General features: G+C 42.8%; 1 protein-coding gene across 1 annotated transcript in view; it reads left to right on the top strand.

Annotated features, from left to right (window-relative positions):
- Positions 1 to 3869: 3869 nt before the first annotated feature.
- The window catches only part of DGKG (diacylglycerol kinase gamma), a 166705-nt gene continuing 154628 nt past the window's right edge, over positions 3870 to 15946 (top strand). The window contains 1 exon segment of the mRNA XM_032631658.1: positions 3870 to 3936. Coding sequence (XP_032487549.1) covers positions 3870 to 3936 — 67 coding nt within the window.

Raw genomic sequence — 15946 nt, 5'->3', positions numbered from 1 at the left:
ATTGAGCTATTTGTAATGAGATGGATAGACCTAGAATCTGTCATACAGAGTGAAGTAAGTCAGAAAGAAAAAGACAAATACCGTATGCTAACACATATATATGGAATTTAAGGGAAAAAAATGTCATGAAAAACCTAGGGGTAAGATAGGAATAAAGACGCAGACCTACTGGAGAACGGACTTAAGGATATGGGGAGGGGGAAGGGTGAGTTTTGACAGGGCGAGAGAGAGTCATGGACATATACACACTAACAAACGTAGTAAGGTAGATAGCTGGGGGGAAGCAGCCGCAAGGCACAGGGATATTAGCTCGGTGCTTTGTGACAGCCTGGAAGGGTGGGATGGGGAGAGTGGGAGGGAGGGAGACGCAAGAGGGAAGACATATGGGAACATATGTATATGTATAGCTGATTCACTTTGTTGTAAAGCAGAAACTAACACACCATTGTAAAGCAATTATACCCCAATAAAGATGTTTAATAAATAAATAAATAAATAAAGTCAACTAGTTATAAGAGGCAGAGTCAGGACTCAAATCCCCTGCCTTCTGACTTCAAGTTCTGTGGTGTTCTCTCATGTTGTGTGTCTCTGGGTCCTCTTAGAGTTCTGAGCTTCTGAAATGTGCAGAATGATAAGATCAGAGAGGCATTTTTAAACAAAAGCATTGGGGGGTTCCTTCTGTATCCTCACCATATTTACTAAGCATCTTGCCTTATATTTCCTGTCTAAAAATAGGAAAGGCAATGCTTAATTTACATGGTTGTTATGAGGACTAAATTAGATAATATATGTAAAGCATAGAGCACAGTATAAAATGTGTCTGGCAGCAGTGTTAATACCAGTTGCAATGCTGAATTCCCTTGTATGGTGGAAAATGTTTCTAAGGGTCCCGCTTTGGGACTGAATTGATAATCAAAGGCCAGATCATAAAGAGCTTTGTGTATCATGAAAAGATTACCTTTTATTCTATAGGCAATAGAAACCACTGAAGAATTTTATTACTGGGAAAGATGTGATTTGGTTGGCAATTTAGAGCAGACCAAGGGGAAGAACACAAAACCCAAGGCAGGCGGACCAGCAGGAGGCTGTTGTGAGAGACCAGGCAGATGAGGGTCTGAGTTAACAAGCCACCTGGCATCGTGGAGACGAGGGAACACACAATGGACAGTCACACTCCCAGACTGGTGCCTGGGTTTGGCAGGAGAGAAAGGGTGAGGAGCTTAGGTTCAGCCTCAGGCCTCTGGCCTGAGTATTGGCTCTTCCTGGGCATGACCAGAATATAGAGGAAGGGCAGGTTGGGGGCATGGAAAGGTGCTGATTCAGGGTAGTTTGGGACAGAGTAGGGAGTCACAGTAGACAGTTGGATATGCAGATCTGGATTGAAGGGAGAGTGCAGGGCTGGAGCAGCACGCCTGGGAGTCATTGAAGCTGTGGAAGTGGATGAGATCCCTGAGGAAATGGGTGCACTGTGAGGAGAGGGCTGAGGATAGGATTGTGGAAACACCCAGTATTTAACAATGGCAAAAGAAAAAGTGGAATGAGACTGCGGAGGAACACTTACAAAGATAAAAGAGTTTGGGGGGGGGGGGGTTGTTTTCTGCAAAGGCCAAGGCTGCATAGAGAGCAAATAAAGCAAAGAAGGCCTGAAAGGTGCCTGTTGGATTTGACAACTGGGTTACTGGTTTTGACCTTAAAAATAAAACAGCCAGTTATTTTACAGCAAAAATGGGTTTATTTGGGAATAGCAAAGGAATTGCAATTCAGAACAAGCAAGCTATAGCAAATGCCATAGGCAAGTCCAAAAAACAAAGAGGAATGTTATTTTATAGAAAAAAAGGAGGAAGTTGGGAGGGGATGTTTTGAATAAAAGTCCATTGGACAAAAGTGAGAGCTCAGGGTGATGACAGTTACTCATTGGTTGAATTGCTAGGGTAGTAGATTTCTTCTAGGCATGCAATGTACACCTTTTCCCGTTGGGGCCTGTAATTGATGATTCTTTCCTGTTGATGAGTCTTCTGTTGGGGTCTATAATTGACAGTTCCTCCTGCAATTGACATCAGTATTACTGTGTGAGAGCTTCCCCTTTTGGCCTCCTGCCTCCATCTTAGTGAGGTTTCCCTTTATTAAGTTTCACACTGGAAACCTTGGCAAGAGCAGGTGCTAAGAAGCAGAATCCAGTTGGCCAGTGGGTTAAGAAGAGAATGACATTTTTTTTTCTTTTTTTTTTTTTTTTCCTACGGCCTGAGGGATCCTATTTCTCCCACCAGGGATTGAACCCTCACCCCCTGCAGTGGAAGCACCAAGTCTTAACTACTGGACTGCCAGGGAAGCCCCCAGAATTAGACCTTTCAAGGAGAGAAACTTGAATTTGGATGTTCCCAAAGATGCAGGCATCTCACTCCCTTGCCATGCATTTCCTCCTACTGTTGGAGAGTGCTGACTAATGGAAGGTCTTCCTTACAGAGAATCTCCTTAGAGAAGATCTCCCTCCAGCATTTTCTCTCAGCTCTAGTTCAGCCCTCCAGGTCCACACCAACCAAGTCTATTTGCCACTGCAGAGAACTGTCCAGATCTGCCACCCCTCCACCATTCCTCGTATGCTCCAGACTCCCAGACTTGCCTTCAAGTCTGACTGTCTATGATGGATTCTCTTTTATTAAAACTGGGCTTGTTTTTTGGTAACATTGGTCTTTATTCCTTGTCCTATGAGGTTGATGACTTTTCAACATTTTTTAAACCTCAACCTAGAATAAGAAATACACTTTATATTATGATAGGTGTATACATGTATGTATAACTGAAAGGAGATGCACTTATTTTCAATTCCATCTCATTCCGTTGCATTCTATGCTATTGTATTATGTGTTTTTAGAATAGCACACCCCATTAATTTCACAACTCATTAAACTGATTTAATGACTGATGGTAGGACTGATAGAGCCACCATGCTAGGAGGGGCTCAAAGGAAAAGATGCTAAGTTTTTGTCTGAATCCACCCCCTCCCTGCCTCCCTCAGGCTCTCCACAATGGAGCCAGCAGGCCTTCCCTTTAATCATGTTTTTATGGTTCTAAGAGGAAAGAAAACTGCTTCAGTCACTAGGATGTTAGCCAGCCTTGAGGGGAGTGGTATTTGAATTTCCAGAGTGACTCAATGACTCATAAAAGGAAGGTAAGCAGCTCTAATAGTGGAATTTAGAAATCAGTGGAGGAGAGACTGGCTTACCTTTCAAATCACACCACATGAGCTACTGTCCTGTACTTACTCATGAGACCACACCTACAGCCTGAGGCATTTTCATGACTAGAGGATGCCCTTAGGTGGCCCTACTACCACCACCTCTCACTAGACGCATTTTAAGTTTTCCAGAGTTTGGGAGTATGGCTACCTCTTCATATAGATCACCTAACCCCCACTCCAGCCAGACAGCTGTCTGGACTTGTGCTGCTCTGGTCTGTATGTCTTCTTCCGAATTCCCTCAGGTGGTTCCCCCAAACCTTGAGAACCATCGCCTCCTATAGAGCTTTCAGCAAAGAACATTTGGGTTTTTTTTTTCCTTTACAAGAAAAGATGACTTATGTATTCTAACATTCTCATTCCCAATGTCTTTTCTACTCCTGCCCAGGAAAAGCAAGGATTTCTGAATTTACCGTGACTACAGATAGAAGGATGTTGCCTTAGGAATAGCAGAGGTCTTCTCTCAGCTGCTAAACAGTGCCCGCTGCTGCCATAGACGCTTGGGTCCTCGAGAAATCTCCTGAAGGACTTGTCCATTGTGTACTTGCAATGAGCCAGGCCCTAGGCTGGGCCTTGGCTACAGCCTGGTGAGCAAAACTCTCTCCCTAGCCTCAAGCGCGTACACCCAGGAAAGATGAGTGAAGAACGGTGGGTCTCCCTCACTCCAGAAGAATTTGGCCAACTCCAGAAATATGCAGAATGTGAGTAAATGGATTGACGCATGTGGGGTGGGATTTCCTCTTGGTTGGGGAGAGCATTATTGGAGAGCAGAGTAGTATAATCATTGCAAAGCACAGAGAATGAGATCAGCTTATACCTCCTTATAAAAATAGAATTTGTGTCTTTAAACATAAAACACAATTATCTTTATACTCTATAAAGGATACATGCTCACCCTAGAAATTTGGAATGTAGAGGGAAGGAAAATAAAAAGTAGGTTAAAAATCACAGCTAAACTCTGTGAACATTTTGGACGTATCCTGTGCATATTGCTGTACGTGGTTGAGTTCCTGAATATACCTTTTTTCTTTCCAGTCTGCATTTTTCACCTAGTATAATATTGTAAGAATTTTCCCAGGTCATCAAAACCTCTTTATAGCAGAACTTTCGAAGGGCTGCTGGCTGCTTGGTTACAATGTTACTCAGTCATTTGCTTTAATATACTCTTGTGTTTGGACCCAATGCCTTCTTTCAGCAAGATACAGAATTCTGATGGGTGTCTCTTTCTCGACTTTGCTGTGGGAAAACCTGGGCTTTTGCGTGGAGCTCTTGGTTTCACTAGTTGCACCCAGGAACAGTTTCAGTGCATCAAGCCACAGTGGTGGCAAGGCCCGCGGCCATGCCCCCCGCAGGCCACTCCTAATCCTGACTGGTGACAGGAGTCTGCCCGCCCTGACCGCTGCACTCTGCACACACACAGTGCCCGTCATGGTTGTGCAATGGCACCGATGTTTGCAGAGCCCTTTGTCTGGCAGAGCCCTCAGCTGCACTGCCAACCCCATCTCATTGTTCTAACCCTCTCCCTTCACGTTGATCGTGCTGGTGCTTTTGTAAGTCACTAGGCCTGTAGCACATTTGACCTGCCCTACAGAGCGTGCCCAGGTGGTCCTCCGAATGCCCTGTAGGCAGCCTGCCCCCTCCCACAGGGCAGGCAGCCCCTCCACTGGCCTGGGAGCTGGGGGCTGGGCTCATGCCAGCTCTGGCTCTTGCTCTCTGTGATGTGACAGCCCTAATACCCACCCCACCCTTTAGTCCCCCATCCCCACAGCCGCACGCCCAGCCTCTGTGTCCTCTGAAAGGGTTGCACTAGATGATCTCTCCCTGTGATCCCTCCAGGCCTAACACCCCATGACTACACGTGCTCCCCCTGTAGGGCTACTGGTCCGTCTCTCCTTGGTGACCTGGAGCCCGTGGCCTCTTGTCTGACCGCAGTAGGTTTAGGGAAACTGTGCAGTGTATTGACAGGGAGCAAGGAATCATCCTCCAGGGTAAACTCCATCTAATTCAGCCTACTCCCTAGGTCAGCAAAGTACCAGGCCCTGTCAGGGATGAAAAAGAAGCAGAGAGCTAAGGCTTCACCTGAGGAATCTGAATCTTGTTAGGGAGTCAGATATGCACCTGTGATACAAGCAGAGAACAGGCTTAAGACAGCGGGGAAACACCTCTGGCAGAGATGGCTAAACGGAGTGCACAAACGAGAAGGGAATTTAGAGCTGGGGGAAACTGATATGAGTGGCTTAGAACAACAGAAAGTCTCTCACAGTTCTGGAGGCCAGAAGTCCAAACTCAAGGTATTGGTAAGGTTGGTTCTTTCTGAGGGCTGTGAGGGGAGCATCTGTGCCAGACCTTTCTCCTTGGCTTACAGATGACTGTCTTCTGTGTCTTCCACATGGTACTCTCCCAGTGCACGTGTCTCAGTGTCCAAATGTCCGTTTTTATCAATATATGGACACAGTCTTCTTTTTTCTTTTTTTGTCCTTTTTAAATTTATTTTTTATTGAAGTATAGTTAATTTACAATGTTGTGTTAATTTCTGCTGTACAGAAAAATGACTCAGTTATGCACATATATACATTCTTTTTTGCATTCTTTTCCATTATGGTTTATCCCAGGATGTTGAATATAGTTCCCTGTGCTATACAGTAGGACCTTGTTATTTATCATTCTATATATAGCAGTTTGTATCTACTAACCCCAAACTCCCAGTCCATCCCTCCCCCAACCCCCCTTCTCCTTGGCAACCAGAAGTCTGTTCTTAATGTCTGGACACAGTCATTTTGGATTGGACCCACCCTACTCCAGTAAGACCTCATCTTACCAATAATTAATTACCTCTGAAATGACCCTGTTTCCAAATAAGGTCACAGTCTGCAGCGCTGGGGAATTAGGACTTCAACGTATAAATTTGCAGGGGATACAACTTAACTCATAACAGAGGATTTAGCTGGATGAACTCTGTGGAGAAAAGAAGTTTAAAATATGAGTAGTAGATGGTGGGGGGAGGGATAGAAACTGTGGAAGCAAAGGTAAAGGAGCACAAAGGGCGAAGGTGTCTATGGGGTGGTAAGGAGAGCTTCTGAGCTAGATGGAGAGAAGTGGCAAGAGGGTGGAGAGGAGGACATGGGAGGGATATGGGTAGCCACAGGCCTTGGGCCCCGCGTGTCAAGGCATGGCATTTGGACTGAGGTGGCAAAATGTAGAGCCATGAATCTGGTGGCTATGTGCAAGGTGGCCTGGATGAGGAAGCTGCCAGGGCAGGGAGGGCAGGCAGGTCCTTTGAATGAAATCTCATTTGAGCTGAGGCACAGAGCTAAGATGGGGAATGTGGCAATGAACAAATGCTAATGTGTGGGAAATTGCTGTGGAAGTTCCTCACAACTTGTGGAACGAAAGGAAGCCAGCAAAGATACCTCAAAGCCTGAGAGTCTGTGGAAAGTGAGGACAGAGGGGTCCAAATGTGGCCAAGCAGTCAAGGAGGGAGGGGTGGAAAGAAACCCGAGTATTTGGTAGGAAATGGCTCCTCTGTGGTCTTTTTTTCCAACCGTAAGCTTTGTCCTTCTTGGACCCATCCTCATTTTGTCCGTGTCCCAGGACTGGATGAGGTGCTCCGGCACCATTTCTAACAGGAGAGGAAAAGAAGATACAATTCTTGGAAAATGATTAATCCTCAGAGGAAGCCCTGAAAAAGGCACTTCTACCAGTTTTAGACGCATTCTGGCATTCAGTCAGATTGCATTGCCATAGAAACCACTCTTCCATAATCACAAAAACAGTAGCTTTACAGTAGCAAAATAACTGAAGTGTACAGCCTGAGAATTGAGAACTTTCTCCAGTGCAGTTCCGGGTGGGAGAGGCCAAGAATTTCAGGACAAGAGGCTTTTTGTATGTCCTGTTTAAATGTCATAAACCCTGCCACTTCTCTGGGGAGAAGCCATGTTCAAATACTCTCAGAGATAAAATATATATTTATTATATATATATATATATATATATATAAAATCAACAGTAAACTTAATGTGAATTAAGACTGTAAAGTGCTTGTCAAAAGGATAATGTGACAATTTAAGAATTTTCTGTTACAAAATAAAAACAAGTGTAAAGTTTTTGAAAAGCGAAAAGATGAAATTAAAGACACTCATGATCCTATCTTCCAGTGAAAACCACAGCTAGTATGTTTGTGTATAAATATAAATATCAAACTACACATATACCTACACATATATACATATATATATTTAAAAAACAAACATGCTAGGCTATTTTGCGTGCTGTTTTCTTCACCCTAACAATATGTTTCAGTTATCTATCACTATGTCAAAACAACTCCAAAACTTGATAGGTTGAAACAACCATTTTGGGGGCTTCCCTGGTGGCGCAGTGGTTGAGAGTCCACCTGCCGATGCAGCGGACACGGATGGGTTCGTGCCCTGGTCCGGGAAGATCCCACGTACCGCAGAGCGGCTGGGCCCGTGAGCCATGGCCACTGAGCCTGCGCGTCCAGAGCCTGTGCTCCACAACGGGAGAGGCCACAACAGTGAGAGGCCCGTGTACCACAAAAACAACCATTTTGGTTTTGTTCCCATGGTTTTGTGGCTCGGGCACCCTGGACAGGGCCCAGCAGGATGACTAGTTCCTGCTCCACAGTGTTTGGGGCTGCAGGTGGGATGCCTCACGTGACCCAGCATGGCCTATTCACTCACTCGCTGGTACCTCGGCGCTCCTCTCTGCAGCCTGTTCCTCCAAGTGCTTTCTCATCTCCCAGGGCCTCTCTGTGTGGCCTTTCTTGCCAGCAGGGCAACCTGGACTTAGTACACATGGCTCAGGGCTCCAAGAGCATAAAGGCAGCAGCAGGCCTTTTTAACACCTGAGCTTAGAGGTGCTAGAACATAACTCTCTCCACATTCCATTGGTCAAAGCAGTCACAGGCCTGGCCCAGATTTGATGGGGTGGAGGAATGGACTCCACATCTCATGGGACAGTGACTCACACAGCAGGGAGGAAGGTTGGCAGCAGCCATCTCTGGAGACTAGCTAGCACGCAATATGTCACGAGGTGTTCCCAAATCATCCAGTACTTTTCAGAAACATGGTTTTTAGTGGTTACAGAGATTTCTTTTGAGTACATGTACATTATTTTATTTAACCAAATCATTAATTGTGATCTTAGGATGTATTAATAGACTCATAGTTTCTAGTAAGGCAAACCGATATCCACCTTCTATCCTACCCTGATCAGACCTTTCTAGAGAACTGAATTTATTTCTGGGCACCACAGTTTCCAGTGGATATGGACAAACCAGAACTTGTTTGAGAAGTGCCAGCAGCATGGTGAGGGGCCTCACAGCCTGGATATGAAAAAATGGATGAAAATACTATGCATATTTTCTGGAAAGGGGAAGACTCAGGGAAGGGCGAGAGAGAGCTAACTGTATTAAAATAGCTACAGTGCTCTTTTGGGGAGAAGGTGTAAAGTTAATTTCGAATGGCTTCAAGAAGTAGCCCTAGGACTAATGGGAGGAAAGCATCAGAAGAAAGACTTTAAAGTAAGGAATACTAATGGTATTAGTATTAGTAATGATTCCTAATGGTCAAACCTGTCCAAGATGGAACAGAATGGACCCCAAAGTGACTGAGTTTCCTTTCCTTAAAACTGTCTGGGCAGAGTTGGCTGAGACACTAGAGGGGAGGTTAGAGCATCAGATGTCTGGTTGATTAAATGACCTTCATTAGCCCTATCAATACCTAGTTTCTACGTTTAAACAGGTTTCTTTTCAACCTCACAGGGTGTGAGCATCTGGGGATGCCTCCTACTGACCGTCCCCTAACAGCTTCAGAGAGATAATTGGCTTATTGTCCTAATCCTGTTATTTGGGGGGAGGGGATTTTTCCAGTTTTTTCCATGATTTATCAAGGACAGAAACTATCATCTTATTCATAAAGGGAAAAAGGGGGAAAAAACCCCCAATAAAACATCCATGTTTACTTTTAATTCTCTAAGAAGTGAAACTAAACATTTCCTACATCAGCTAGTTATTGCTTGATTTTGTAGACTTCTTAAAGCTAGGAGAGATCTTAGCCATGATCAAGTGCAACTACTATCCATTTTACAAATGAGAACACTAAATTCAGAAGAGCTCAGTGACTTGCCCAAGGTCACACAGAAAGTCAGTGGCAGAATAAGAATTAGAACCAGTGTTTTCAATTCCAGGTAAATTCATTTTGCTTCAATTCAGTTTCAATAAATTAAACAGAAAGTACTCATTGGAGCTCAACCTTCAACCATACATTGGTAAAGAAAAAAACATATATGTTAATTAAGTTATAATAGAACAAAAAAATTTTTAATAAACATGTGCCAAAGATTTTATTTAACTCATTAATTAGTGGAGGAGCCAGTAAGACGTTAAAGTTGAGAAGCAAGGTATGGACGGACCCTGGATGGATACAGATCAAATCCATAAATTCCTAGTTAGGCAATTTTGTAAACAAATGTAAGGATAAGATTGCTTGGTTAGATATAAAACTGGTTACTGTCTTACAGGACAACAAACCCTAATCTTTTGGGTTATCTGTTCCACCAGACAGTTCTATGCATATCTGCTGGAAAAAAATCTGTAAGTTAACGTGTAACTTCACCAAATCTGGTACATTTAATACATTTAATCAATAGTAAACAGTGAGTAGAACTAAGTACATGCACCTAGATAGTCCTTGGGTAGCCTTTATTCCATATGACATTTAAAAGATGTGCTGCCCACTTTTTTTCTTATTTCTAAGTTTTAGGTAATTTTAAAAATAATAGCGACATACAAGGAAATAGAGAAAAAACTGGGGTTTGCTTCAGTGCCCTTCTAAGGCTCTGAGATTGGACCCCCTCCCCCTTTATGCTTCTGTTCTCTATTTAGTTCTTCACAGAGGATTCTAAAGTCTCTTTGGCCCAGAGTCCCATCTTCTTCCTTCCATAATCTTTTCATCTTAGTTACCACCAACAATCATTCTCCCCTTGAGATAGTGGGAAAGGTGTAGATAAGAAGAAAGAGGGCCCAAGGCAGGGTTCCTGGGCAGGAAGGTCTCCTTTAACCCCCATGCTGCTTCCCAGTTGTTGAATTCCAGCAGGTAAGCAGGGTCCTCAGTGCGGGGCAGTCCTGATGCTTTTTTCTCTTTCTGACTTTTCATACCTGGACAAAAATTTTAAATACATTTTAAAGAGAATGAATCAGCAAATTCTGCTATTCAGAAATATATTTCAGTAGAATCAGATCAAGGCAAAGTTTTTGACTTTAAGATGGAGATAATTTATAGCTCAAAATTCAAACCTGTCAGAGAAAATGTTTAGGGCTGATTTGTAGAACAACGTAAGGCTGTAAGTAAGCTTTGTTGAAACTTTGCTATTTATATTGGCCAGTAGAGTGAGATTTAATCACATGTTCATGGATTCCTGGGCCCGTAAAGGGTCATGTCTAGTTGCTTCCATCGTGAAAGGGATAATCACAGCTGTTTCTCACCCACATCTCTTTTGGTGCGACTGGCCTTCTTTTCATTAGTGATGACTGGGACTCCACCCACAAGCAGCCACAGAATCTATGGATAGGGAGAGACTTCTTTGGAAATAATGGCTCTCAAATTTGAACATGCACATGAATCTCCTGGATTCTGTTAAAATGCAGGTTCTGAATCAGTAGGTCTGTGCTTGTTCTGAGATTCTGTGTTTCTGACAAGCTCCCAGGTGATGCTGACACTACTGGTCCAGGGACCACATTTTTAGATGCAAGAAGGTAACTATTCCTCCATTCCTCCACCTATGACTGATGAGGCCAAATTATTTGGAGAAAAGGTAGGAAATCTTGCTAGCGATGCAAATTTTACTTATACAAATAAGCCACACCAGCCATTCAGGTCATTTATGATGAATCAGAAAAACTTAGTACCCCAAAGAGGGTTTTCTTTATCAGCCAAAATTCCCTCTGCTTCAACGTAAAGTATTTTTCTCTTATTCTATATGTAACACTGTGGCAGAGCCATCACTTCCACGGGTTTCCCCGAGAAGTTAGCTTGGTGGGCCCCAGTGGTCCTCAGCCTTGGCTGCACACTGGAAATACCTGGGAGACTTTGAACAACTGCAGTGTCCTGCCCTCATACTCTCCCACCCCTGGACCATTTAATCATCATCTGTAGGCATGAGACCCAGGCATCAGTAGTGTTTAAAGCTCCCCAGGTGATTCCAGCAGGCAGCCAATATTGAGAACCATTGGTCTACCTTTTCTCCCTATGCCCCTGGAAATATAGGACATATGGGACAAGCATGACAAGCCCAATCCCTGTTCTAGCCCTCATTTATTCCGTAAATTTTTATTGAACATCGATTTTATGACAGGCAATGGTCTACATGCTGAGGATAAGCAGGGAACAGGAAAAGAAGGCTAACTGGGAGATTGTTTTGGTGCTTATAATGCTGGACTTCTTATACATGCTTCCACCCCAGGGCCCGACTCCTCCTGGCTGCAAAGGTGGGCCTTCTGAAGCGGTGCTGCAGGCCTGGCAGCTCTGTTCTGACATCATCATCCATCTTTCTAGGACCCTTGGAAAACCTCATTCTTGCTTTTGTGCATCTCACTGTGTTCTTGCCTCCCTGAGTACTTAGAAAACTTATTCATACATCCCAGCCTTCACTGGAAAAAGGAAAATCTAGGGTTTTTTTCCCTTCATGTGCCAACTTTCCCTTCTCCCTCTCTCTGTGTCTTTCCCTCCCTGGGTTGAGAGTCATTTATGATCTTCCCAATCTGTGGAATATGTTCCTCTAGGCTCAGCATCGTGTTCTTTTTCTGTGTTGTGACAGGCAATCCTTACTAGTCAGCCACAGTTACACAGGAACGTTGCTTAAGATCTGCTCATGAAAAGTGAGGTCCGTGGACCTACGTAATTGGTGTCACCTAAGCTCTTCCTTGAAATGCGGAATCTCAGGCCATGATCCAGACTTACTGAATTAGAATCTGCGTTTAAACCTTATCCCCAAGCAATCCACGTGCATGTTACAGTTTGAGATGATCTTAGGGAAGTTTTTTTTTTTTTTTACATCATTATTGGAGTTCAGTTGCTTTACAGTGGTGTGTTAGTTTCTGCTTTATAACAAAGTGAATCAGTTATACATATACATATGTTCCCATATCTCTTCCCTCTTGTGTCTCCCTCCCTCCCACCCTCCCTATCCCACCCCTCTAGGTGGTCACAAAGCACCGAGCTGATCTCCCTGTGCTATGCGACTGCTTCCCACTAGCTATCTATTTTACGTTTGATAGTGTATATATGTCCATGCCTCTCTCTCACTTTGTCATAGCTTACCCTTCCCCCTCCCCATATCCTCAAGTCCATTCTCAAGTAGGTCTGTGTCTTTATTCCCGTCTTACCCCTAGGTTCTTCATGACATTTTTTTCTTAGATTTCATATATATGTGTTAGCATACGGTATTTGTCTTTCTCTTTCTGACTTACTTCACTCTGTATGACAGATTCTAGGCCCATCCACCTCACTACACATAACTCAATTTCGTTTCTTTTTATGGCATGGGCAGAAGACCTAAATAGACATTTCTCCAAAGAAGATATACAGATTGCCAACAAACACATGAAAGAATGCTCAACATCATTAATCATTAGAGAAATGCAATGAGATATCATCTCACACCGGTCAGAATGGCCATCATCAAAAAATCTACAAACAATAAATGCTGGAGAGGGTGTGGAGAAAAGGGAACACTCTTGCACCGCTGGTGGGAATGTGAATTGGTACAGCCACTATGGAGAACAGTCTGGAAGTTCCTTAAAAAAACTACAAATAGAACTACCATATGACCCAGCAATCCCACTACTGGGCATATACCCTGAGAAAACCATAATTCAAAAAGAGTCATGTACCAAAATGTTCATTGCAGCTCTATTTACAATAGCCAGGAGATGGAAGCAACCTAAGTGTCCATCATCGGATGAATGGATAAAGAAGATGTGGCACATATATACAATGGAATATTACTCAGTCTTAGGGAAGTTTGAGATGATATTAGGGAACTTGGAGGTATAGAAAGTTATCATGTACCTTAGAATTTCAGTCTCATCTATGGGTTTTCAGATTCACTTTTTTAAATGTTGATTTTTAGTTATTTCCAAGTTTAATGGTCTGACTAGTGCCAAATACTCAGGGCTCCTAACTAGAAGACAGTCCATAAACTTTGGGTCCTGGGTCAGGCAGCACAGCTGACATTCTGCTGTAAACACTGAAGCTCCTGATGTGTCTGTTTGTTCTGAGGACATCCCTGTCCCACACAAACGTGGAAGCAAAGATGCCTGTGAGGGAGATCAACTCAATGCTTTGTGACCACCTAGAGGGGTGGGATAGGAAGGGTGGGAGGGAGGGAGTCTCAAGAGGGAGGGGATATGGGGATATATGTATACATATAGCTGATTCACTTTGTTGTACAGCAGAAACTAACACAATATTGTAAAGCAATTATGCACCTATATATATATATATATATATATATATATATAAAAGATGACTGTGAGTAGGGCCAAATTTTCTCCTTCAAAAGGCTTTGGATTTGCTCAAACACTAGGAACAAGTGCTTGGTTAAGGTCCCAGAATTCTTGGCATCAAGAAACTTTAGACCAAAACTTCTTAAGGCAGTTGTTATCACTAGCAACCTTGATCAAAGAAAAGAGCCTTCTAAACCTCTAATTTAGGGTAAAACTGTGTGCTGATGGTCCCATCAGGGTGGGTTAATGCAAAATGTGTCCTTACGCTGCCAAGCAGCTGAATAAGTTGACCTGTTGGGTGGAGTCCTTTAGTGCTATCCACTTAAACTATGGGGAATGTTAGCCAAGGACAGCAATTTTAGATTTAGCACAATTATAACCCTTTTTTCCCTTTTGCAATGATTATCCAACAAGGTCAGCAGTATCCTAATTTATTATTATTTCTAATAATAAAATCACATTATAGAACAGCAGTTCTCAACCTTGACTATACATTTGAACCCCCAGAAAGTTTTAAAATATACTGATTCCTGAGTTCCCCAAGAGATGCTGACTTAATTGGTCTGGGGTGAGGCCTAGGTTTCAATGTGTTTAGGGGTCCTCAGGTGATACTAACATGCAGTCAGATTTGACAGCCATTGTCATAGAAGGAAGGCCTTATCTTCTGATTCTTTACCAGTATTCGTGTATCCAGTGACTCTAATTAGATATGTTAAAAGTAAGAGTGACCCACTCATTAGTTCTTTGCCCTTAAAAGAATCACCTAATTTCCATAAACGTCAGTTTCTCCTTCTCTAAATTAGGGGTAACTATTATATTAGGGGTTAGCTGTGGAGGTTTAAATAAAATACATAAAGTTACTAGGACAGAGCTTAGCACCTAGCAGGTATTCAAAATAGGAGTTGCTGCAGAGAACTGTGGTCATGTCTCTGCTTTGCACACTTAGAAATGGAACTCCATCTCCTGTGAGTCTGGAGGTGGTGTTACAGCACAGACTTGGACAGGGTGGTCTCCACCGAGGCTGTGTGCTCTTGGGCCCACACGTGGTGCCTGAAGTAAGATCAGGGAATGCTCTGAAGAAGCCCCTCTTTGTTCTTCACTAGCGTCAGACAAACAGGATGGAGCAGTGCCCACTTATTCCTCAGGGAAAGAGCAACCCAGCCCAGAAATCTATTGAGAAGAAAGCTGTGATAAAGTATCAAAGGACCTCCAAGGAGAAAGTAATGGTCTCAAGTTTGAGAATTAGATTGTTTCCCTTTTTTGAAAGGGAAAGATGTTGATGCTATGAGCTCATAAAAGCCCATAAAACAGATTGATGTAAATGTATGGTGAGGAACACCCCTCATGGAAATCTAGGAGCCAGCAATCTCTTAGGTTGCTTTTTTTCTATTTAATTTTAGGCCAGTGGTCAAAGATTTTCAAATGAATGCCTCTGCTATTTTTTCTTTTTAAAACCTGTTTACTTGAATGTGTACCTATGATGAATATATGAGTGTATGTGTTTATATGTAAAACAAATATATATATATACCTATGTGTATATAAATATACATATCATACATTTAAATATAAAGCAAGATTAGCTCAATAGCACTTGAGAACCAAAAGATTTCTGCTAGGATGAACTGTGAAATCTAAAATGTGACAATAACATCAAAAATTCAAGTGACAAACAACCCAATCCAAAAATGGGCAGAAGACCTAAATAGACATTTCTCCAAAGAAGATACACAGATTGCCAACAAACACATGAAAGAATGCTCAACATCACTAATCATTGGAGAAATGCAAATCAAAACTACAATGAGTTATCACCTCACACCGGTCAGAATGGCCATCATCAAAAAATCTACAAACAATAAATGCTGGAGAGGGTGTGGAGAAAAGGGAACCCACTTGCACTGTTGGTGGGAATGTAAATTGATACAGCCACTATGGAGAACAATATGGAGGTTCCTTAAAAAACTAAAAATAGAATTACCCTATGACCCAGCAATCCCACTACTGGGCATATACCCTGAGAAAACCATAATTCAAAAAGAGTCATGTACCAAAATGTTCATTGCAGCTCTATTTACAATAGCCAGGACATGGAAGCAACCTAAGTGTCCATTGACAGCTGAATGGATAAAGAAGATGTGGCACATATATACAATGGAATATTACTCAGCCATAAATATAAACGA

Source organism: Phocoena sinus, chromosome 4, assembly GCF_008692025.1.
Source record: "Phocoena sinus isolate mPhoSin1 chromosome 4, mPhoSin1.pri, whole genome shotgun sequence".
NCBI classification, from domain to species: domain Eukaryota; kingdom Metazoa; phylum Chordata; class Mammalia; order Artiodactyla; family Phocoenidae; genus Phocoena; species Phocoena sinus.
This window is presented reverse-complemented; position numbering and strand designations above follow the sequence as displayed.